Source organism: Jaculus jaculus, chromosome X (assembly GCF_020740685.1).
Source record: "Jaculus jaculus isolate mJacJac1 chromosome X, mJacJac1.mat.Y.cur, whole genome shotgun sequence".
NCBI classification, from domain to species: Eukaryota; Metazoa; Chordata; class Mammalia; order Rodentia; family Dipodidae; genus Jaculus; species Jaculus jaculus.
Window position 1 is genome coordinate 152200180 of NC_059125.1, and position 24336 is coordinate 152224515.

The 24336-nt window shown below is 47.4% G+C and overlaps 1 protein-coding gene across 1 annotated transcript; it reads left to right on the forward strand.

The window, feature by feature from the left end:
• The first annotated feature begins 5678 nt into the window (after positions 1 to 5678).
• LOC101613224 (medium-wave-sensitive opsin 1) lies at positions 5679 to 24312 on the forward strand. Its single transcript, XM_004672101.3, has 6 exons — positions 5679 to 5790; positions 14696 to 14992; positions 18069 to 18237; positions 19837 to 20002; positions 21056 to 21295; positions 24202 to 24312. The coding sequence occupies exons 1-6, from the start codon at positions 5679 to 5681 to the stop codon at positions 24310 to 24312; spliced, it is 1095 nt and encodes a 364-aa protein (XP_004672158.1).
• The last annotated feature ends 24 nt before the right edge of the window (positions 24313 to 24336 follow it).

Below are 24336 nucleotides of genomic sequence, written 5' to 3' on the forward strand. Positions count from 1 at the left end.
ATCCAGCTGTTGTCAGGATCTGAGGTGAGCAACATCTGTCGGACATAGTGCAACACTTATGGCAGTGATGAGGTGGTCCAACTCTTGCCCTTTTTTTTCAAACCCACTAAGTAGCTGAGGTGACCTTACATTACTAATCCTCCTGCCTCTACTTCCCTAGAGCTGGGATTACAAGTATGTGCCACCACACCTGGATCGTCCCTTTTGATGTATGCTGCATGTTTACAGATGTCTGGTGAACTGAGGGTATAAAGACCTTTCAAACCAGATTGGGAAGACAGAAACCAAACAGAAACATAGTCATACTTAACCATAGAAATTAAGATTCGATGATAAGAAGCTATTCCAGGCTGGGGAGATGGCTCAATGGTTAAAGGCACTTGCTTTCCAAAGCCTGCTGCTCTGGGTTCAATTCCCTAGTACCCATGTAAAGCCAGGTGTACAAAGTGGATGAAAAGTTATTCCAAATACAAAGTCAAAGGCAACGGATACTCCTTGCAGTTATGGTGCTCAGTGAAAGAGGCCAGGCACTTCTTTTGCCCTGTATACATAGTGTGCATGTTTGTATGTGTGTGGGTGCACAGGTGTGTGTGCAGAGGGGCTGGTACACAAGTGGGTGTGTGGAGGCCAGAGGTTGCTGCTGGGTATCCTCCTCAGACCGGGAATGCACACTCAGGGCCTCATGTTTGTGTGGCAAGCATTTTACCCACTAGGCCATCTCCCTAGCCACTCCCCAGGCACTTTCTTTTATTGTTTCTGGTTTTTCAAGGGAGGGTCTCACTCTAGCTCAGGCTGACCTGGAATTCACTATGTAGTGTCAGGCTGGCCTTGAACTCATGGCGATCCTCCTACCTATGCTTCCCAAAGTGCTGGGATTAGAGGCGTGCACCACAGGCACTTTTTTTTTTTTTAATGGAAGAAAGGGGGTTATTTACAGCTTACAGGTTTTTTTTTTTTTTTTTTTTTTTTTTTTGGTTTTTCGAGGTAGGGTCTCACTCTGGTCCAGGCTGACCTGGAATTAACTCTGTAGTCTCAGGGTGGCCTTGAACTCATGGTGATCCTCCTACCTCTGCCTCCCGAGTGCTGGGATTAAAGGCATGCGCCACCACGCCTGGCAAAACATTTGTTTATTTATTTATTTGAGAGAAAGAGGCAGGCAGAGGACAGAATGGGCACGCCAGGGCCTCCAGCCACTACAAAAGAACTGCAGTTGGATGCAGCACCTTGTGCATCTGGCTTTACATGGGTACTTGGGAATAGAACCTGGGTCCTTTGGCTTTGCAGGCAAGTGCCCTAATCGCTAAGCCATCTCTCCAGCCCTAGTTTTTTTTTAGTTAAGTAGAAACTGTGTATGGACACATTATATGTTGGTGCTGTCATTTCCCTCCTCCCTGCCACCATTCCACAGAGAACCCTCCTCAGTGTGATTGCTGTTTTCTTGTCTCGCTGATAGATTTTGGTTGTCCTTGGTTTTTGCTGCCTTCTGTAAAGAAGTAGAGGTAAGGATGCCAGGGGGAGTGAGAACAGGGAGTTAGTGCTTAATAGGCGCTTGCTTTTACTTTTGCATGATAAAATCTCATTGTATGGGTGGAGTTCCGAGTGTGCTGAACCAAACTGTATACTTTTTTTTTTTTTGCGGCCAATAATAAAAGGCACTTTTATTGAGACAAAGAAAAACCAACCAAACAACCCCAAACTGGCAAGATCTCCAGAAAACAAAAGTGTTGCAATTCGCGTATTACCGTTCTATTAAATGTTCCAAACTGTATACTTTAAAGTGGTGAAGATGACAGATTCCATGTTATGTATATTTTATTACAAGTTAAAAACTGCCAAAGGCAAATGGCTATGTGGTTCCTCATCCTCTTGCTAAATCAGCTAGCGGCTGCTAATGACAAAGTCCCTGATCTGCTGGACAGAGCTGAGAGCTGAATGAAGGTGACAGGCAGTCCCCAGTACCCTTAATAAGCTCTCCTTCGTGGAGTCACTGAGTAGTCAGATTAGAGACAAGTGTGACATCTAATCTTCCAGGCTGGTCAGGGCACCAGCTGGCAGCAAGGGTGGAAGGCGATCCTGGGATGGAGCAGGGCAGGGAGCACTGACCAGTAAGGTCTTTCTCTTTCCTCACCATTGCCCTTGTTTCTCTCCAACTCCATTGTCATCCCGCCCTTGCTCCTCATCTCCCTTTCCAGTGCTCCTCCCCTCTCATGTACCCTTTTGCAGGAGCCTATGACTCCCAGAGAGCTTTCACTAGAAGAACCAGGGAGCTCACGCGCCCTCACAGGTGTCTGGGGGGCTTTCTAGGGCAGTAATCAGCTTTAGGCTAATTGGGGACTTGATCTTCCGTTAGCCCTAATCATCAATTAGCACCCTGCTGTGCAGGTACAGGAAGGCCCAGAACTCATTCCCTTGCCCCCTCCCCCTCCCCGCCTCCTCCGTCCTCCTTCCCCATGGTCTTGGGTGGCACTGCACTGAGGTCAGTCATTAGCATAATATTGGGCAAGGGCAGACAGACAGGGTAAGCAGAAGGCCATCTTCAGAGCTCAAGCAAAGCTGGAGGCACCCTTTCAGATACACAACTCCTCTCCCCAAGTCACAGCACTCTCTCTTCTCGAAGGGCTTCTCAACATGGTGGCCCCAGATGCTCATAGACAGAGTAGAAAGTCAATCGGAGTGGTCCCACAAGAAGATCCACTGATGCTATGAAACCTTAGGACAGTCGCAGTTGCCTGGTACAGTCAAGAGAGGAGCTTGCAGAGTAGGGCTATGAGGCCAGAGGTGTCCAGGAGGTCAACTTGCAGGGGGACCTATTAGAGTCCTAAAAAAGAGCACTTATTTGATGACAGAAGAACGAGACACTTAGCATCCAGCCTATTCTCCAAGTGCCCCTGCCATTACCTTTGCTCCTCAGTGACTCCCTGAGACAAAGATTACTTGGAGTTTGGCTTACAACTCCATCCAGCAGACCCAGGACTTTGTCATTACAGCTACAGTATAAGGAGCCACTTGTCCCTTCACCCTTGATACCTGCTATCATTGTGATAAAATACATAAAACTAAACCTAGGATCTTAACCATTTTCAAATGTATAGTCCAGTGATGTAAGTCCCTGTTTTGCTGTTGTGATTGTCACCACCATTCATTTCAAGAGCTTGTTCATCCTGCACATCTGAAAGCCTGTGTCCATTAAACACTAATGCCCAAGTGCCCCACTCAGAGCCCCTGCCAATCACCATCCTACTTGCTATGAATTTGACTACTCTAGAGACCTCCTAGGAGTGGGGTATTTGCCTTCTTGAAGTGCCAAGATCATTTCACTGAGCATCACATCTTCAAGAGTGAGTCCTTCATGCTATCGCATATGTCCGAATTTCCTTCCATTTCTCCAGCTGAGTAATGCTCCTCTGTGTGGATGGATGTGCCAGGCTTTGTTTATTCAGTTGTCTGTTGATGCACTCTTGGCAACCACCTCTTTGCTGTAGTGGCTAATGCTACCATGAACATGACTGGACACGTTTCTTTTTGAGAGTTTACTTGCAAGTCCTTTGGGTCACATGGTACTTCCAAATGTAAAAATTTTCAGGAGCTGCCAAAGTGTTTTACACATTACGGTCTAGCTCAAGAATGCATGCATCTCCTACAAAGTATTCGCTGTATCCATAAGCCGGGCGTGGTGGTGCACACGCCTTTAATCCCAGTACTTGGGAGGCAGAGGTAGGAGGATCACCATGAGTTTGAGGCCACCCTGAGACTACTGAGTGAATTCCAGGTCAGCCTGGGTTAGAGCAAGACCCTACATGGGGGAAAAAAAAAAGAATCACTCCCCACCTCCCCCCACATTTTGGTAATAACTAACATGCTTTCTGCCTCAATGGATTTGCCTGTTCTGAATATTTCATGTAATAGAATCATACACTATGTAGCATTTTGTGTCTGGATTTTTTTTTCATTTGGTAGTATTCCAAGATTCCTTCACTTTGTAGCAGGCACAAACAAACAACAACAATAAAAAACAACAACAACAGATGGGTTGGAGAGATGGCTTAGTGGTTAAGGCGCTTGCCTGCAAACCCAAAGGACCTCAGTTTGATTCCCCAGGACCCTCATAAGCCAGATGCACAAGGTGGCCATGCATCTGGAGTTCATTTGCAGTGGCTGGAAGCCCTGGTGCGCCCATTCTCTCTCTCATTCTCTCTCTCTCTCTCTCTCTCTGCTTCTTCCCTCTCTCAAATAAATAAATAAATAAAAATAAAATATTTTTTAAATATTCCATTCTTTGCTGTGACTGAATTATGTTGCTTAGCATGGATCGATCACAATTTGTTTATTCATTCATCTGTTGGTGACTTTCAGGTCATTTCTATCGATTGGCGTCATGTAGAGAGGGCTACCAGAGACACTTGTGTACAAGGCTTTGTGTTAGACATCTGCTTTCCAGGCTGCTGATGGGCCTTGGCAAGACTGTAGTCAGGACTCTTCTACACAGATCCGTGGACCAGCAACTGGCACATAGGGTTTGTCAGTTGATTCCAGGAGCCATTGCTGTGATGGGCACCCAAGCAGAGGGTCCAGAGAGGAGGCTTGTTAAGCATGAGCCAGGAGCCCTGAAGAATCATGGCACTGACAATGGTGACATGAAAGCCACCAGCCCATGTGACTTTACTGAGCTTAAGATACCAACCCCAATGAGGTACCCGATGGCAGCTGCATTTCTGGACTGAATGGAGAGGAACTGGCAGAAGCCGTCAGAGAGGATGTGCTCTCTAGGAGGGCCATGAAAAGAGAGCGGGGGTCCTTGGAAACCAAGGTAAGGCTTTGGAATCGACAATGTACAGGTGATTGGTGCCTGTGCCAAGTGTGGAGCCATCAGCAGTCGCACTGTTGTGGGAAAAAAGGGATAGTGAGGTGGCCTGTTCAAAACATCAAGAAGGAGGCAGTGGTCATGAACAGCCAAAGCAAAGGTTGTGAATTTGCACAGGCAGGATGGAAACATCCCGTGAATGACTTCAGGTGCTGTGCCAGGCTTCTGGGCTTGCCTGCATGGAGCCCTAGTGACTAAAAGAACTGTGGCTCCTAGGGAAGAAAGGAAAGAAATTGCAGAAGCTGAAAACAAGGACACACAGTGACACTGTTCTGCCCCCACCCAGGGGAGCAGTGCCCATTGGCTCACACAGTCCTCACTGGGCCCACTGACACACCGTCCTATAAGGTATCCCAGTGCCAGACCTCAGCCCCTAAAGGGCTCCCAGGACTGCAGAAGGGTGAATGAGAGAGTCTAGGGCTTTGGGCTGCTTTTCTGCCCACACCCCAATCTGTAAGCCCCACTCTTGGGTCTGCCTGGCCTAAAACAGTAGCAGGGAATGGAAGCCACGTAATCATGAACAAGGGTCAGAGTGGCTCCCCTGAGCTCCTCTACCAGCCCCCGGGGTGGGGGAAGTCGGAGTAGTTTCATTCCCAACACATGGCTCTGAGCCACCCTTGTGGCTTGGCCTTAGGAGAGAAGTGAGGGTAGGAGGGGGAGGTCTAAGTCCTGGGCCCAATTAAGAGATCAGATGGTGAAGATGGGGAGCTTTTAAGGTGAGGAGGCCTGCGCTGATCTAGCAGGCTGTTATAAAGCACAGTGGCCCCCAGGCAGGGGCCAAGGCTAGTGGGTTCCAGGAACAGGGCTTCCCACAGCCATGGCCCTGCGGTGGGATCCCCAAAGACTCACAAGTGGGCAGACACAGGACGGCTATGAGGACAGCACCCAGGCAAGCATCTTCACCTATACCAACAGCAACAGCACCAGAGGTGAGTGAGAGGCGCCAAGGAAGCTGGGTCAGCAGGCCAGGGTACCTATGTTGGAGGTCACCAGCCACCCCCTCTACAGGGAGTCTCTCTTCTACCCATGTTACCATATTCCTTAGCTTTGATACCATAAATGGGCAACAATGGCATTGTACTATGGGAAGCACATTGTCAAACTATATAGGCTTCCTTAAGCCTATAGGAATCTGCATCCTTGAAAGGGTTCAAAAGGTCTTCCTCCATAGAAAAGGAGCCAGGTCTCTCTTTGTACATCCTGAAGCTACAGGGAGGCCGAAGTGGTGGCCTAGAGCAGAATACAGGCCCATCATGGGAGGTGTGAAGGCTTGAAGGCAAGTGAAGCTGCCTGGCCCCAGGAGAAATGGGGGAAACAGTGGAGGTCCAGAGACAAGGTTAAAACAGACTAAAGGAAACCTGGCATGGTGGCATACACCTTTAATCCCAGCACTCAGGAGGCAGAGGTAGGAGGATCGCCATGAGTTCAAGGCCACCCTGAGACTACATAGTGAATTCCAGGTCAGCCTGGACTAACGCAAAACCCTACCTCAAAAAAACAAAAACAAACAAACAAACAAAAAACCAGGGCTTAGCGGTTAAGCGCTTGTCTGTGAAGCCTAAGGACCCCGGTTCGAGCCCGATTCCCAGGACCCACGTTAGCCAGATGCACAAGGGGGTGCACGCATCTGGAGTTCATTTGCAGTGGCTGGAGGCCCTGTCTGTCACTGTCTGTCTGTCACTCTCAAATAAATAAATAAAAATAAATAAACAACAACAACGACAAAAACCCCAGAGTAATGGCTCTTGTCCCACCCCATGTCCAGAGCATGAGGCCTTTGGCTGCTCACTCCTGGGCAGGACAGTTGATTGGTGCCTAGGGCAGCTTTTGTCTTCAACAGGCATAGATCAGGCTGAAAAGTCATCATTCCAGCCTGAGCTTTGCTCTTCAAACAACTGAGGGCACTAGCACCACCCTCTTGGGCCTGGACCCTCAGCCCAAGGTCTCCCCCTGAAACCTTCCCAGTGCTCTGCGTTGGCAATGTCCTGCTATGGAATGGACAGGACCAAGATCTGATGGCTAGGCTCCTCCATGCTCAGCTGCACATGGCTGTGCTCCAGAATTTCCTGCATGCCACTACTGCGTTGTTCCTCCTGCAGGCCCCAGGGATCAGGCTCACAGGTCTTGCTTTGTGAAAGCTTCAAGCATTTTCCAAAGTAGAAGGAAGAGTACCATGAACTCAGGCTCTTAGCACTGAGCTTCCCCAGGCTATGTTTTGGTTTGCTTGTTTTTCAAGGTAGCTCTAGCCCAGGCTGACCTGGAGTTCACTCTGGAGTCTCAGGCTGGCCTCGAACTTGGGGCAATTCTCCCACCTCTGCCTCCTGAGTGCTGGAATTAAAGGCGTGCGCCACCATGCCAGGTTGGGCTACGATTTATCTCATCTGTGACCCTTTCACTATCTCTTCCTGATTCTTACATGCAAATCCAAGATATCGCATTGTTTCTTTTGGATGTCTTCAGTATATACCTCCAAGACAGGAGTGTCCAACATTGTGACATGATGTTGTCATCTACAAATGTGTTGAGGTGAGTTCATAGCTATAGCTATCTCAGGATGCACATGACCCATGGGCCACAGGTTGAACACACCTAAGAGAAAAGAACTGTTCTGAACAGAACCATAATGCCAACCCGACACCTAGAAGTTTAACATCTTACTTGAATATCATCCAACATTTTAGGCAATGTTAAAAATATACTGTTTTTAGCCAGGCGTGGTGGCGCACACCTTTAAACCCAGCACTTGGGAGGCAGAGGTAGGAGGAGCCTCCTTATGCTTGCAAGGCTACCCTGAAACTTTGTAGCCTAGGCTGGCCTTGAATTTATGATCCCTTGTCTCAGCATGCAGTGCTGGGATTACAAGTATGCAACCACTATACCTAGAAAAAAATGTCATACTTTTTTTTTAAAGTTGGCTTGAATCGGGCTGGAGAGATGGCTTAGCGGTTAAGCACTTGCCTGTGAAGCCTAAGGACCCCGGTTCGAGGCTCGGTTCCCCAGGTCCCACGTTAGCCAGATGCACAAGGGGGCGCACGCGTCTGGAGTTCATTTGCAGAGGCTGGAAGCCCTGGCGCGCCCATTCTCTCTCTCTCCCTCTACCTGTCTTTCTCTCTGTGTCTGTCGCTCCCAAATAAATAAATAAAAAATTAAAAAAAAAACATTTTAAAGTTGGCTTGAATCAAGGGTTATATAAGTTGTACACATTTACAAAGCCCAGGACCTTCTGCCACTTAGCTATGTCCCCAGCCCAAATGCTTTATTTTTACATTTTCCATGAATTGGCAGGATTCTCCTTTCCATTGCCTTGCATTTTTTATTTTTATTTATTAGAGAGTGAGAGAGAGAGAAAAAATGGGTGTGCCAGGGCCTCCAGCCACTGCAAACAAACTCCAGACACATACACTACCATGTGCATCTGGCTTACGTGGGTTCTGAGGAGTCAAACCTGGGTCTTTAGGATTTGGAGACAGTGCTTTAATGGCCAAGCCATCTCCAACCCACCTTGCCTTTTTTAAAGAAAATAACCTTTACCAGGTATGGTGGCACATGCCTTTAATCCCAGCACTCGGGAGGCAGAGGTAGGATGATCGCTGTGAGTTCGAGGCCACCCTGAGATAGTGAATTCCAGGTCAGCCTGAGCTAGAGTGAAACCCTACCTTGAAAAACCAAAAAAAGAAAAGAAAAGAACCCTTTATCTCTGGACCTTCCCTCAGTTCAGCCCTTACTGATGCCCACAGTGTGGTTTAATTTGCTCCTCCGACCTTATTTATTAACACTTTCTTGTAGATCAGTAGCTCATCTGAAGGTCTGACTGTTACCAGAACAGTCTTTTGTTTTGGCAGAAATTATAGAAAGGAGATCAAGGCCAAGGGCAGGCTCATCCCTGCTCGGCTTTACTGGAGCATCAGCCCAAGCTGCCCGGTTTCAGCTGGAGCAGTAGGGATTCACCACTGCGGGAGAGGCCAGGCTGCCTTCTGGACAGAGATGAGCTTTCATGGATCTGCTGGAGTAGGCTGAAGTCTGGGAATTTTCCACCGGCCATGGTCTCAAAAGATGTTTTTCAAACCGGGCGTGGTAGCGCATGTCTTTAATCCCAGCACTGGGGAGGCAGAGGTCGAGGATCACCGTGAGTTCAAGGCCACCCTGATACTACATAGTGAATTCCAGGTCAGCCTGAGCTACAGTGAAACCCTCTCCCACCCCTCCAAAAAATAAACAAATAAAAATACATGTTTTCCACCAGGTGTGGTGGTGGTGCATACCTTTAATCCCAGCATAATGGCTGGTAGGTATTGAAGCCCAGAGGGAGGAGAAGAGACTGGGCAAGCCTAGCCCACATTAACCACGTATTTTAGTTTTCTTCTCAGTAACCCACAAGGCGCCCATGTCTCAATGAGTAGAATCTGACTGAAAGGTTAAGGCAGCAAAGAAGACGACAGACATGCCCAGTCTTCTTATCCCATCCCAGTCACCCTTTTTGACACCCGCAGCCCCAAGTGAAGAGTCAGTGTTTTCAGTCAAAGTGGCATTCAAATCCCTAAAAAGAAGTCTAGACAAATGTTATCATAACACAGACCTCAGATGTGTTCTTTGCATCAAAGCTGGAGGGAAATGAATAGTGTCTTGTCCAGACATGTCCTCTGGAAATAGCAATCGTTAAGTCAACTCAGAGCAAGGAAAGCTAGTTTATTTAGGTTTCCCTCAGTGACATGACCAGTTTGGCCGGTGTGTTGTGTCTTGGCAAGACAGCTTTATTAGGAGGCCAGCTCTGTCATGCGACCATTGAAAGTTGCTGAAATGCAATGTTCAGGCCCTTTAAGCAGTAATGACATGCGGACTGCTTCCCCCGACTTCATTCCTGGGCTGGACAAAGAGAACTATGTCCCCATTTCTACCACTGGACTCCCCAGGGGCACAGCACATATGAGAAGCAGGATATATACTAGATTATTTCCTTTTATTTCTCCATTTTCCAAATGATTTAACTCACCAGGGAAGGCCATAGATTTTACATTTGTGTCTCCTTTCTCTACCATTAAGAATTCTGTTCTCTCTGGCTGGAGGGCCCCTAGCCCTTACTCTCCACATGGGTGCTTTATCCCCTCCAGCTCCTCACATGGCAGGAGCTCCTTGAATTTTCTTTTCTCTCTTTTCTTTCTGCAGTTTTTTTTCCAGGCCCTCCACATGGGCACTCTAGGCACGTGGGTGTCCTTCCTTGGCTCTGTACTTCCTTCAATAAATATAATAATTTAATAATTAAAAACAGAATTCCGAGGGCTGGAGAGATGGCTTAGTGGTTAAGCGCTTGCCTGTGAAGCCTAAGGACCCTGGTTCAAGGCTCGATTCCCCAGGACCCACGTTGGCCAGATGCTCAAGGGGGCACATGCGTCTGGAGTTCGTTTGCAGTGGCTGGAGGCCATGGCATGCCCATTCTTTCTATATCTGCTTCTTTCTCTGTCACTCTCAAATAAATAAATAAAAATAAACAAAAAGTAATAAAAAAACAGAATTCTGAGCTGGGCATGGTGGTGTACACTTTTAATCCCAGCACTCAGGAGGCAGAGGTAGGAGAATCACCAAGAGTTCGAGGCCACCCTGAGACTACAGAGTGAATTCCAGGTCAGCCTGAGGTAGAGTAAGACCCTACCTTGAAAAACCAAAAAAAACAAGAACAACAAAAAAAATAAATAAAAACAACAGAATTCTGTTCTCCAGGAATTAGTTACTAAATATTGTGCAATTACTCATTTGCTTTATCAGAATAGCAATCCAGACAGTACCATCAATAACAGGATTTATGGTGGCACACTTCTATAATCCCAGCACTTGCAAAGTAGAGGTGGGAGGATCAGGAATTCAAGCATACAAGCTCATCCTCAGCTATGCAGTGAGTTTGAGGTCAAGCCAGCCTGAGCTAATTAAGACTTGTCTCAAAAACAGGGGAGGGGAGATGACTCAGCTGCACATGTTCATAACCCCAACACTAAATGAGGGGCAAAAGACTAGGGGGGGTTACTGGGGTTCCCTGGTCAACTAGCCTAACTGAAAAACAGGAAGCTCCAGTTGCAGAGAAACCCTATTTCAAGGAAATAAGGCAGAAGAGTGATAGAGGACACTTGATGTCTGCCTATGGCCTCCCCATGTGTGTGCGCGGGGCACATGCATCTGAACACACATGTGTACATACTACATGCACATATACCCCTTCCCCAAAAAACCATAACCAAAAACTAACATTTGTACAGTTTTTGGGATGTATGCCACAAGGTTGTATAGTTGCCCGTGTATTTTCAGTCCCTCAGAATAGTCTATAGCAGGAATGGGAGGGGGACAAGGGGAGGTAATGGGGAGTGAATGTAAAAAGAATTGTCTGTGATATTATCTACTGATTGGATGTGTATTAGGTCCATTTGGTTTGGGCTTTGATAATCACAGATTGCTTCTCCTCCTCTTCCTTCTTTTTATATTTTATTTTTATTTATTTATTTGGGAGAAATAGAGAAAGAGAGAGAGAGAGAGAATGGGAGCATCAGAGCCTCCATCCACTGCAAACGAATTCCAGACACATGCATCACCTTGTGCAGCTAGCTTACGTTGGTACTGGGGAATTGAACTTGAGTCTTTTGGTTTTGTTGGCAAGCACCTTAACCAGCTTCCTAGTTCTGGGATTGCAGTGCTGAGCTACCATATCCACAAATGAAGGATTGCTTTTTAAATTTAAATTTAAAAAAATATTTGATTTATTTAGTTGAGAGAGGGAGAAAGAGAGAGAGAAAATGCGCACATCAGGGCCTCCAACCACTGCAAACAAACTGCAGATGCATCATCTTTGAATCTGGCTTTTACATGGGCACTGGGGAATTGAACTCAGGTCCTTAGGCTTTGGTAGACAAGTGCCTTAACTGTTGAGCCATCTCTCCAGCCCTAAATTTAAAACTTAAAGTTTGGGACGCCTACCCACTCCTGCCTTCTCAAGGGCAGGAACTCTCTGCACTGTTTCCTCTTTCCTTTTCTTAAATTTTAGGCTTCTCAGGCCCCCTCTTGCCTTCTTGGGCAACAGCTGTGTATTCCTTTCTCCTCTTAAGTTCTGGGCTTCCTCATTTCTGGGGATCTCACTCATGCCTCTTGGGCATAAGCTCTGTCATTCTTCCTTCTCTTAAGATTATAGATATGATCTAATAAAACCTGTAAACTTTATCCTCTGGTCTGTGGATGTCAATTCTTTGAATTCATAAGACAAGAATCCAGGGACATCCCAAAATTCTTGTATCATATTGATGTGTTGGCATATGTGGTGTGTTGGCAGAAGAATCTCAATTCCTCTGTCAAATTGGTCTGTTGGTTGGGAGATCAGAGGAAACTCAGAGTCAAAATGTTTGCTCTGAGTCTCAGAAGATACTGGACTTTGGATTTTTCAACAGTTTTGAGACTGCCACTGAATGTGGAAGTAGGTCACTGGGAGCCAACTTTTGAAGGTTATATAGTCCAGCTCCTGGTTCCTACCATTCTCTGCTTCCTGATCTGCTATGATGTGAGAAGCCTGTGCCGCATACTCATTGCCATGAACTCTGCCATAATAGACTGAAACACTGTGAAATCATGAGTCTAAACAAATCTTTCCTTTAAAAAATGTGTTGGCTGGGCATGGTGGTGCACACTTTTAATCCCAGAATTCGGGAGGCAGAGGTAGGAGGATCCCTGTGAGTTTGAGGCCACTCTGAGACTATTTAGTAATTCCAGGTCAGCCTGGGCTAGAGTGAAACCCTACCTTGAAAAACCAAAAAAAAAAAAAAAAAAAATCTTGAGCCAGACATGGTGGTGCAAGCCTTTAACACAGCACTCAGGAGGCAGACGTAGGAGGATTGCTGTGAGTTTGAGGCCACCCTGAGCCTACACAGTGAATTTCAGGTCAGCCTGAGCCAGAGTGAGACCCTACCTCCAAAAAAAAATTCCCACAAAAAAAGTGTTTTAAGAAAAAAAAAAAAAAGGGCTGGGGAGCTGGCTTAGCGGTTAAGGTGCTGTGAAGCTTAAGAACTCATGTTCAAATTTCCAGGTTCCACGTAAGCCAGATGCAGCACAGTGACACAAGAATGCAATGTCGCACATAGGCACAAGGGGGCATATGCACCTGGAGTTGTTCACAGCAGCTGAAGGCCCTGGTGTACCCATTCTCTCTCTCTCTCAAACAAAAAAAGGGTTGAGTGTTGAAGTTTGGCATGATGATGTATGCCTATGATTCTATCACTTGGGTGGTGGACGCAGGAAGATCACTGCAAGTTTCAGGCCAACCTGGTCTACATAGAGAGTTCCAGGCCAGCCAGGGCTATATAGCCATGAATTCAAAATACATACATGCCTACATATGTACATTTTCTTTTCTAATTATACAACACACTGGTTATAAGGTTCTGAAGGAAAATTTGGAGCCCAAGGACCAGGCTGGAAAGATGGCTCAGCTGTTAAACATGCTTGCTTGCTTGAAAAGGTCCAGCTTCCCTGCCCCATCCCACCCCACCCAATTGACACCTTCCTGTATGACTTCCTATCACTCTGCCCGGTAGATGACTGTTGATACCCTTCTCTTTCTTATTTCTTGGTGAAATCATTTCTAGTGCTTTCAGGAGGAGAAGGACATGCTGGGACACCTGCTGTGGTGGCAGAGGCTCCTGACCCCTCCATTGGCAATTTGAGGGTTCTGTGTTCTCAGGTCTAGCCACAGCCCCTACTCCACTCTGCTCCCTTCTGTAATAAACTGAGGCCACACAGGTCTTAAGTTGTCCATGGTATGTCCCACTACTCATACTGATGGTTCCTGGGAATGCTGTGAGAGCTTTCGTGTGTTCAGGACAAACAGGCCCCAACCACAGAGTGAGGCCGAAGGGTCATGGGGTCCAGCTATGCTGCGGGTGAGAGTTATCTGTTTCTCCTAGCCATAGCTCTGCTTTTCTTGAACTACTTTGGGTTGGGATTTTTTAATTCACAGCTAAAGAACCCTTGTAAGTACAGAGGGTCTCTATGTGTGCTTTTCTGGGTGCCATGAGGTCTTACTATATGGCAGCAGAGGCTGGGGTTAGTAATCCAAGTAGTCTGCCAAAAATGACTCTTCCAAATAAAAAACTACAGAGCCTGTATATTATAATGAAGATAAGTTGCTCCTTTTTATTCTGGATGTTTGCTAAGGACACCCTAACAAAGTACCACCAGCAGAGTGGTATAAACAATAGATCTGTGTTACCTCACAGTTCTGGAGTCCAGGACTCTGGTAAGGTGTCAGCAGGGTGCAGTCCAACTGAAAGCCTGAAAGGGAATTCCTTCTATGTCTCTCCCTTAGATACTGGCAGTTGCTGATCATCTGCCTTGTGGGAATGTCACTTCAATGTCTGCCATCATCTTCCTATGGCTTTCCATAGGTGTGTGCAAATATCCCCGTTTTAAAAACATATTTTATTTTTATTTATTTGAGAATGACAGAGAGAGAGAGAGAGAGAGAGAGAGAGAGAGAGAGAGAGAGAGAGAGAGAAAATGGGAGCGTCAGGGCCTCCAGCCACTGCAAATGAACTCCAGAAGCGTGCGTCCCCTTGTGCATCTGCCTTATGTGGGTCCTGGGGAATTGAGCCTTGAACCAGGGTCCTTAGGCTTCACAGGCAAGCGCTTAACCACTAAGCCATCTCTCCAGCACCCAAATATCTGCTTTTTATAAGGACACTAGTCCTATTGGATTAGGGCTCATTATAATGTTCTCATAAGAGAGACTACCAAAGAGCAGAGGCAAGTGGGATCAGGGTGCTGTCACAGCTAGCTTCTCTCACTCCGCTCTGTACTTCTTGCCTCCAGGACCCTTCGAAGGCCCCAATTACCACATCGCTCCTAGATGGGTCTACCATCTCACCAGCACCTGGATGATTATCGTGGTTATTGCATCTGTCTTCACTAACGGGCTTGTGCTGGCAGCTACCATGAGGTTCAAGAAGCTGCGCCATCCTCTGAACTGGATCCTGGTGAACTTGGCAGTTGCTGACCTAGCGGAGACCATCATTGCCAGCACTATCAGTGTTGTGAACCAGATCTATGGCTACTTTGTGCTGGGTCACCCCCTGTGTGTTGTGGAAGGCTTCACGGTCTCCCTGTGTGGTAAGCTGTAGGAGACCCAGCGGGGTGCATGTAAGCCACAAGGCACTCTGAGGCGCACCTGCATGTGCAGGTGTGAGATGCCTGTGTGGAGAGACATCCTCTGGAAAAGCTAGACTAAACTCACAACAGGTGTAGGAGGGCAGGATTCGAACGGTTCCATGTGTGCATCCACTTTAAACACAGTTCGCTTACGTCTGACATACCCTGAGTCCTTCCTTGAGCCAGGCTTTGCTTGGAGACAGCCAGTTTAACTATGAGGCTCACACAGGAAGAGGCAGATCTTAAGCCAGGTGATTCCAGAGCATGGGGGAAGGCAGATGGCTCTGGGCACCCTGGACAGAATTCATACCCAAGTCAGGGATACATGCACTGTCATCTTGTGTATCAGGCCAGAAATGATCACTTGATGGTTAACAGCTCTAGATGAGCTGTTCCCAGGGGAACAGTTTCCATTAGAGCTTTCAAGATATTGAGAGTGGATCGTAGATTCCTTTTTTCACTTCCACCACTAATACTTAGGGCAATAGAGTAGCTGAGAAGTTCCAGAGTTTGAGACTGCTAGCAAAGGCCCCGTAGCCACATAATGAGAACACAGTGTCCCTATGGGTCCTCTTGGAGAAGGTGGAAGGGGAGGCCCGGAGAAGTTGCCAGTCTTGGAGGCAGAGTACTGGAGAGCAATGTGGTTCTGCTGAGCAGATAGGAGGTGGGAAGACCCAGGACTGGGAGGGTTTGAATGCTATGCTTAGAAGTAGGGACTTTGAAAAGAGGAGCCTAGAGACAGGAGGCCCAGCAGGAGGCCTTGTTGCAATTGCACCTGGCTAGCTGGGCATCTGGCAAACATCCAGCAGAAGCTACTCTTGCTCTTGGCTCATCATTCTTTCCTCCTTCTCTCATTGGGCAGATGAGGCTCAGACCAGAGGAGGTACGAGGCAACATCCTAAACATACAGGGGCCAGGGCTGTGGCTCAGTTGGCAGGCTGATTTCCTAGCATGTATAAAGGTCTGGGTTTGAAGCTGGATGTGGTGGTGCACGCCTTTAATCCCAGCACTCGGGAGGCAGAGGTAGGAGGATCACCAAGAGTTCGAGGCCACCCTGAGGCTGCAGAGTGAATTCCAGGTCAGCCTGGGCTAAAGTGAAACCCTACCTCGAAAAACCAAAAAGAGGTCTGGGTTTGATTCCCAGCAGCTCACACATTGGGTGTGATGGTGTACATCTGTCATCCCAGCCCTCAGGAGGTGGAGGCAGGAGGATTAGAAGTTCAAGGTCATCTTCAGATACATAATGGGCTTGAAGGCAGCCTGGGTTACATGAGACCCTGTCTCCACAAACAAAACAAAGCAAATCAGAAGTATTGAAGTGGAGTGAATGGGGAAGATCCAGCAGAGAAAGTCGGTTTCCCAAATCCCAGGTGCTCTCAGTGGCACACGTGTACCTCAGCAGTTACATGGCCCTTCTCAAGCATCGTCTTCATGTCTGGCTCTGCTTCTGCCAGATTTTCCTGCTCATCCTTGCCCCTTTTCACAGCATTATTTGGGTTGCTTAGATAGCAGCCAAAATGGCTTTAGTGTCATGGATGCCCTTTGCCTTCTGGAATGTATTATAAAAGGATGGGATCCATAGGATTACCAAGGCAGCAATTATATTGAAAAACAATAATCACAGTTTTAAACCTTTTAGTGACATAGTCTTTTATTAAAATATTACTATGTAAACTATGCACTAAAAGCATTAGCCACATTGGTCTGCATTAAAATATTTTTTGTTTACTTTTATTTATTTATTTGACAGAGGCGAAGAGGCAGAGAGAGAATGGGCATGCCAGGGCCTCCAGCCTCTGCAAACGAAATCCAGATGCGTGTGCCCCCTTGTGCATCTGGCTAACATGGGTCCTGGAGAACTGAGCCTCGAACTGGGGTCCTTAGTTTTCATAGGCAAGTGCTTAACCGCTAAGCCATCTCTCCAGTCCTGCACTAAAATATATATATAAAACACACACACACACACACACACACACACACACACACACACACACACACACAAGATCTGGGCTGGAGAGATGACTCAGTAGTTAAGTCTACTTCCTGTGCATGCCTAAGGGCCCGAGGGGGCTGGAGACTGCCCCAATTCAAATCTCCAGATCCCTTGTAAAACAGCTGGGCATGGCTATGTGTGCCTGTCACCCCAGTCCCACAGAGGAGCAGAGACTCAAGAATCTTCAGAGACTCCAGAGTGAATTCCAGGTCAGCCTGGGCTAGAGCGAGACCTTACCTTGAAAAAAAGAAAACAACCGAATAAACAAACAAAGCAGCAGCAGAAGGAAAGTGAGATGCGCATGTCAGAGAAATGGACTGGAAAACAACAACCCTGCTCTCACTCCAAAGCTGACAGCACTCCAGAGCTGGAAACAAAACACGTTTTGGAGAATTTGGCGTGCCTGTGGGAGGAAAAACTTTCTTTTGACACGTGTATATGTGTGGATGGTGTATGCGTATAGGTGCATGCATGCATGTGTGCGTGTGTAGTCAGAGGGTAACATTGGATGTCTTATTTCATTGCTCTCCAACTTATTGATTTGTTGAACCTAGAGCTCATGGATTCAAGTGCTGGTATTATAGGCAACTGTGGCACCAAGTCTGGCATTTTAAAAAAATATTTTTAATATTTTATTTAGTTTTCATCTATTTATTTGAGAGAGGCAGGCAGACACACACACAGAATAAGAATGGGTGTGCCAGGGCCCCCAGCCACTGCACATGAACTCTAGATGCACGTGCCACCTTGTGCATCTGGCTTACATGGGTCCTAGGGAATCAAACCGAGGTCCTTTGGCTTTGCAGGCAAATGCCTTTACCGCTAAGCCATCTCTCCAGTCCAAAGTCTGGCATTTTAATGTGAGCTCTAGGGATCCACACTAAGCCTTCATATTTGCACTGGAAGCACTTTACCTGCTGTGCCACGCCCAGCCCCTTAGAGGAAAACTTCATCCTGAAATCTTAGTATGAGGAAGTGGTGATATTGGAGGGAGTTTCTCCTTTGCTTCAGCTTGAAGCCCTCCTCTCTCTCTTTTCCCTACAGGGATCACAGGCCTCTGGTCCCTGGCAATCATTTCCTGGGAGAGGTGGCTGGTGGTTTGCAAGCCCTTTGGCAATATGAGATTTGATGCTAAGCTGGCCATCGCAGGCATCGCCTTCTCCTGGATTTGGGCCGCGGTGTGGACAGCCCCACCTATCTTTGGTTGGAGCAGGTAAAGATGTGAGGGTGCTAGCAAAGCAGTTCCTCCAAGAAGGCAGGCTAGATTTTGTGGCCTTGGGGCAAATCACATCTTGTCTCTGGGCCCGTGAGGCTCCTTAAAACGGCACTGGGATGGAGACTTTCCCAGACTCAAGTGCACCATAAATATGGGTGCTTGAAAGGGTCCCTGCAGCTCCTCAGTCTCTGGAAATGCTGCTTCTGAGCACAAGCAACTCACAGAAGCACTCAGAAAACCTGAGGTGAGCAGGCTACAGGTTCAGGTGTAAGTGAATACAAGGCACATTTGGGTTCCTAAGCTCTTTTGCCAGCTCTATGCCAGGCCTTTCTCTTGTGATTCTACCCTATCTTGTGATTCTACCCTACCATCTCCAGAGGTTTCTGGGGATGTGGGTAGGTACACCTGGTCATCGAGGTCATCTGTATCATGGCTAGGCCAATTCTTTGGGGGAAAGACTCAAGTTTATGAGTAAATGGCTCACATATTTGATAGGCAGGGACAGGACACAACAGATTTCAGTGTCTTATATGATAATCTCAAGAATAAGTTATAGTGGAGTTTGAACACAAAATGCTCTTTCTTCGGGAAGCTTCAGTCATTCTGGGAAATTGAGAAATTGAGCCTTGTGAAAGCTCGTCTTCCTCTTCCCTCCCCCCACCCCCGTTCCCTATATGCCCGAAGTTGAGCATAGCCCAGTGCTGGCCCTGGTGCAGACTGAATGGATTATCTCATTTCATCCTCATGGCTGCCAGCAAGCGCTTCCCTTTATCACAGCTATGGCTAAAGATGGCTTCAAAAAGACATGAGAATCAAGTATTCATAGGTGTCAGAGTCAGAGGAATCCTCGCTTTCCCTATGAGAAAAAAGGCCATGGTGGAGTGATTTAAATATTCGGGAAGCAGGCAGTGGGAAAGTGCTAAACGTCATAATGGCAAACTTTTTTTTCTTTTCTTTTTAAATTTATTTATTTACTTATTTGAGAGGGGGGAAAAGGGGAGGGGGGGAGAGAGAGAGAGAGAGAGAGAGAGAGAGAGAGAGAGAGAGAGAGAATGGGTGCACCAGGGCCTCCAGCCACTGCATATGAACTCCAGGTGCATGTACCATCTTGTACATCTGGCTTATGTGGGTCCTGGGGAATTGAACTGGAGTCCTTAGGCTTTGCAGGCAAATGCCTTAACCACTAAGCCATTTCCTGAGCCTTCTTTTTTAAATTTATTATTATTTTTATTGACAACGTCCATGATTGTAAACAATATCCCATGGTAATGCCCTTCCTCCCCCTACTTTCCCCTTTGAAACTCCATTCTCCATCATATATAATGGTAAACTTTTATGTTATGCCTATTTTACTGCAATGAAGAAGAGGGTCATGTGACTTGTAAATGGATAAGGACTTACTAAAATCCTACCCAAGTTTTCTTTTAAGGTGATGGAAATGTTCTGGAAGTAGAGGAGGTGCTGGCACACCATTGTAAATGGCTGAAACCCCACTGACTTGTTTTCTCGTCTAATTGTTTAATTTCATCTTAATTTAGAAAGCCTCTGGCCCAAATTGGGGATGTGTCACGACAGGCTGCTGCCCGTTCTCTTTAGGTACTGGCCTTATGGCTTGAAGACATCGTGTGGCCCCGACGTGTTCAGCGGTACCTCCTACCCTGGAGTCCAGTCCTATATGATGGTCCTCATGGTCACCTGCTGCATCATTCCACTCAGCATCATCATGCTCTGCTACCTTCAAGTGTGGCTGGCCATCCGAGCTGTGAGCCTCTCACCCTCCTGCCCCCATCCCAGGCTAGCAGTGCGTCTAGACAGGGACAGAGAAGCACTTCGTAAACTCCCACCTCCATGCCGCCGTACTCCCAAACAAGTTCACTGAATCGGCTAAACTCGTTTTTTTTTTAAATCCACATAAAAACAGACCCTACCCTTAGAAGAAAATCCTAAGGCCCAGTGGTGTGAAGCAGACAGGTCTTTGGAGGGAACACACACTTGCGTTCTTGCAGGCTCAGCTCTAGCTCCCCTTTCTGACCCAGGGCAGGTCTCAGGTACTCTGTTTAGGTTTCCATGCTCAAACCTGAGCCCAGGCGGAGATGCTGTGATGGGAATAAGATGGAGGCTAAAAGTCAGCCTCCTTACTCTTCTTTCCCAAGCTCCTGTAAGGCTAAAGGCAAAGGTCTCAAAGACCTGGCCTTGAGGGTTGTTCTTGGCTGGCCCAGCTACTTCTTACCTCAAGGTCTTTAAGAATCCCCCCAAGGCCAGCCTCAAGGACACACTGGCTCCCCAAAAGCAGGTCATGGTGTGATTCAGGGATGGGAGCAGGGTTGGGGTAGTGGGTGGATAATCTCCTACTCCCCAGACTCCCTAGGCCACTCTTCTCTTGCTGCCCCCTGTTGCAGTCAGGTTCTCATTGCTGGTGGAAATCACCCAACCAGCTTTTCGGGGGAGGGGGAAAGGGTTTATTTGGCTTACAGGCGTGAGGGGAGGCTCCACGATGGCAGGGGAAAATGATGGCATGATCAGCGGGTGGACATCACCCCCTGGCCAACATAAGGTAGACAATAGGAACAAAAGAGTGTGCCAAACAGTGGCAAGGGGACACTGGCTATAACACCCATAAGCCTGCCCCCAACAATACACTCCCTCCAGGAGGCTTTAATTCCCAAATCTCCATCAGCTGGGAACCTGGCATTCAGAACACCTGAGTTTATGGGGAACACCTGAATCAAACCATCACACACCCCCGAACAATAACAGAGCCCTGGCAGATCCAGAGCCCTGGGTGACTCACCCACTCCGTCCTTTTCTCCTCCAGGTGGCAAAGCAGCAGAAAGAATCTGAGTCCACCCAGAAGGCCGAGAAGGAAGTGACGCGCATGGTGGCTGTGATGGTTCTGGCGTACTGCCTTTGTTGGGGGCCTTACGCCTTCTTTGCATGCTTTGCCACCGCTCACCCCGGCTATGCCTTCCACCCTCTGGTGGCTGCCCTGCCGTCCTACTTTGCCAAAAGTGCCACCATCTACAACCCGATCATCTACGTCTTTATGAACCGGCAGGTAAGCCACAGCACAGACATATCAAGCTGGAAATCCAGCAGAACTCCAGGATGGTTCTCACCTGGACTCACGTCACCAATGAGGGACATCTGGCAGGGGACGGGGGAGGCGGATAATGTCCCTCTAGGAAAACACAGGACCCAGCCCTCGGCAGACCTCCAACTGGCCGTTAGCTCTGGAATGCCCCTCCTCTACCCAAGGGAGGTCCTTCCCAAGGGGTGTGTGCGCTGTTAGCTTTCCCCCTCTGACAGCTCCACCACTATGGTCATGAAGCTCCTGAGCTTCCCTGGACACGCTAGCCTTCAGTGATCACATCACATTGACCACAGCTGTTACAGAACCATCGTCGTCTTTTTTTTTTTTTTTTTCTTTTTGGAGATAGGGGCACGCTCTAGCCCAGGCTGACCTGGAATTCACTATGTAGTCTCAGGGTGGCCTCGAACTCACGGCAATCCTCCTACCTCTGCCTCCCAAGTGCTGGGATTAAAGACGTGCACCACCACACCCAGCTCAGACTCTTTTTTTTTTTTTTTTTGGTTTTTCGAGATAGGGTTTCACTCTAACTCAGGCTCTCCTGGAATTCACTATGTAGTCTCAGGTGGCCTCGAACTCATGGAGACACACCTACCATTGCCTCTGAGTGCTGGATTAAAGGTGTGCAGTACCACGCCAGGCTTCAGACTGTTCTTTTTAATTGGTGTGTGTATGCTTGTGAGCAACAGCATGCATGTGCTATAACACACATGTGTGGTGGTCAGAGGACAACTTCAGGTGTTGATCCGTGTCTTCCACCTTGTTCGAGGCAAAAATCTCTTGTTCACCGCTGTGTACCATACTTGCTTCTCTGCAAATTTCTGTAGATTCTCCTGTCTCTGCTTCCCATCTTGTTAAGAGTGCTGGGAAAATAGACGTGCACTCCTTCGTCTGTCTTTGTGTGGGTTCTGAGGACCTAAACTCAAGTCCTTAATGCTTGTGAATCAAGTTTTTTGTCTATTGAGCCACATACAGCCCTCAACTCTACTCTTAATTTTCATTTTTCTATCGAACCTCTAACTTTTGGAGATCAGTATCACTCATTAAGCAGTCATCCCTTCTGGTCACTGTGTGCAGGAGTACATGCATATGGAGGCCAGAGAACAACCTCTTATGTTGTTTCCCAGGCACATCCAAACTTTTTCATATTTTATTTATTTATTTGAGAGAGGGGGGAGGCAGATAGAGAGGGAATGGGTGAATCAGGGCCTCCTGCCACTGCAAATGAACTCTAGATGCATGTGCCACTTTATGCAACTGGCTTTACATGGGTCCTGGGGGGATTGAACCTGGGTCTGTTGGCTTTGCAGTCTAGTGCCTTAACCATTAAGTCATCTCTTAAACCCCCAGAAGACTTTCTTGAGTAGACTGTTGTTGACTTAGACATTACTCCACCCCCAGATTGCTGACTAGAAAGAAACAAGATGGTAATTGTGTTTCTATTCACTGAAATGCTTCTGAGCCTTTTGCCAGATATTTTGAAGACAGGACACAAAATGATTGGGGCCCTCAGATAATATCATCATTGATGCTATCTAAGTATCCTGGGGCTGCCAGAACAAATCACACAGACTTGGTAACTTAAAATCAACAGGAACTGAGAGTTGTGCTTGTATCTCAGTGGTAGAGTGCTTGCAGAGCATGCACACTCCCGAGTACCCCCACCCCCAACATACATACAAGAATTGAGTTTTGGGGTGTAGAAATGGCTCAGCAGTTAAGGAGCTTGCCTTTGAAGCCCAAAGACCCAAGTTCGACTCCCCAGATCCCACTTAAACCAGATGCACAAGGTGATGCACGTGCAAGGCTGAACATGCTCACAAGGTGGCATACGTGTCTAGAGTTCAATTACAGTGGCTGGAGGTCCTGGCATGCCAATTCTCTCTCTCTCTCTCTCATTAAAATAAGCCAGTCTAGGGCTTGAGAGATGGCTTAGCGGTTAAGTGCTTGCCTGTGAAGCCTAAGGACCCTGGTTTGAGGCTTGATTCCCCAGGACCTACATAAGCCAGATGCACAAGGTGGTGCACACATCTGGAGTTCATTTGCAGTGGCTAGAGGCCCTGGTGTGCCCATTCTCTCTCTCTCTCTCTCTGCCTCTTTCTCTGTCTGCCGCTCTCAAATAAATAAAAATAAACAAAAAGGCCAGTCTACCCAGGCGTGGTGGCGCATGCCTTTAATCTCAGCTCTCGGGAGGCAGAGGTAGGAGGATCACTGTGAGTTCAAGGCCACCATGAGTCTGCGTAGTGAATTCCAGGTCAGCCTGAGCTAGAGTGAGACCCTACCTCGGAGAAAAAAAAAAAAAGAATTGAGTTTCTCACAGTTCTGGAGACTAGAAGTCTGCCCAGGTGTGGGCAGGGTTGCTTCCTTCTGCAGGTGCTGAAGGAGAATCCATCGTGTGCCTCTTCTTTGGCTTCCAGTGTCCTCTGACTCCAAGATGTGAGGTGATGCTCCAATTCTTGCTTCCACGGCCTTTTCCCTGTGTATACGGGTACTAGTACCAAAATGTTCCTCTTCTCACAAGAACACCACTCATTCGATTAGGTCCCATCCTAATCCAGTATGACTTCATAATGCCATATATGTTAGTGACATGAACAAAGACCTATTTCCCAAAGGTTCCAGTAGTAAGAATTTGGGGAGAAGGGCAGAAATCAACTACCGTCAGTGTCAACTAATAGGTCAGATAATTCAAATCCCCCATTCACATGTGCACACAATGAGTTGAGCATCTCCACAGTCCACTGATAGCATTCTGAATGGGAGAAGAGTGAGTGTTATGAACAAAGTGACACCTAATGAATGGCCAGGCTTTCCTTTCACCACAGCGCCCTCACCCTTCCTGCTTTGCTGACTAACACTTTTTGTCTTTGCAGTTTCGAAACTGTATCTTACAGCTTTTGGGGAAGAAAGTTGATGATGGCTCTGAACTTTCCAGCACCTCCAGAACAGAAGCTTCATCTGTCTCTTCAGTGTCACCTGCATGAAGTCTGCCTCCAACGGGTCCCACC

What these genes read in the sequence shown, in the direction of transcription:
- LOC101613224 (XM_004672101.3), top strand. Translation starts at nt 5,679, where the DNA reads ATGGCCCTGCGGTGGGATCCCCAAAGACTCACAAGTGGGCAGACACAG. An exon ending in CAACAGCAACAGCACCAGAG is followed by an intron (nt 5,791 to 14,695) that starts GTGAGTGAGAGG and finishes TCTTGCCTCCAG; the next exon opens with GACCCTTCGAAGGCCCCAAT. An exon ending in TGTGGCTGGCCATCCGAGCT is followed by an intron (nt 20,003 to 21,055) that starts GTGAGCCTCTCA and finishes TTTCTCCTCCAG; the next exon opens with GTGGCAAAGCAGCAGAAAGA.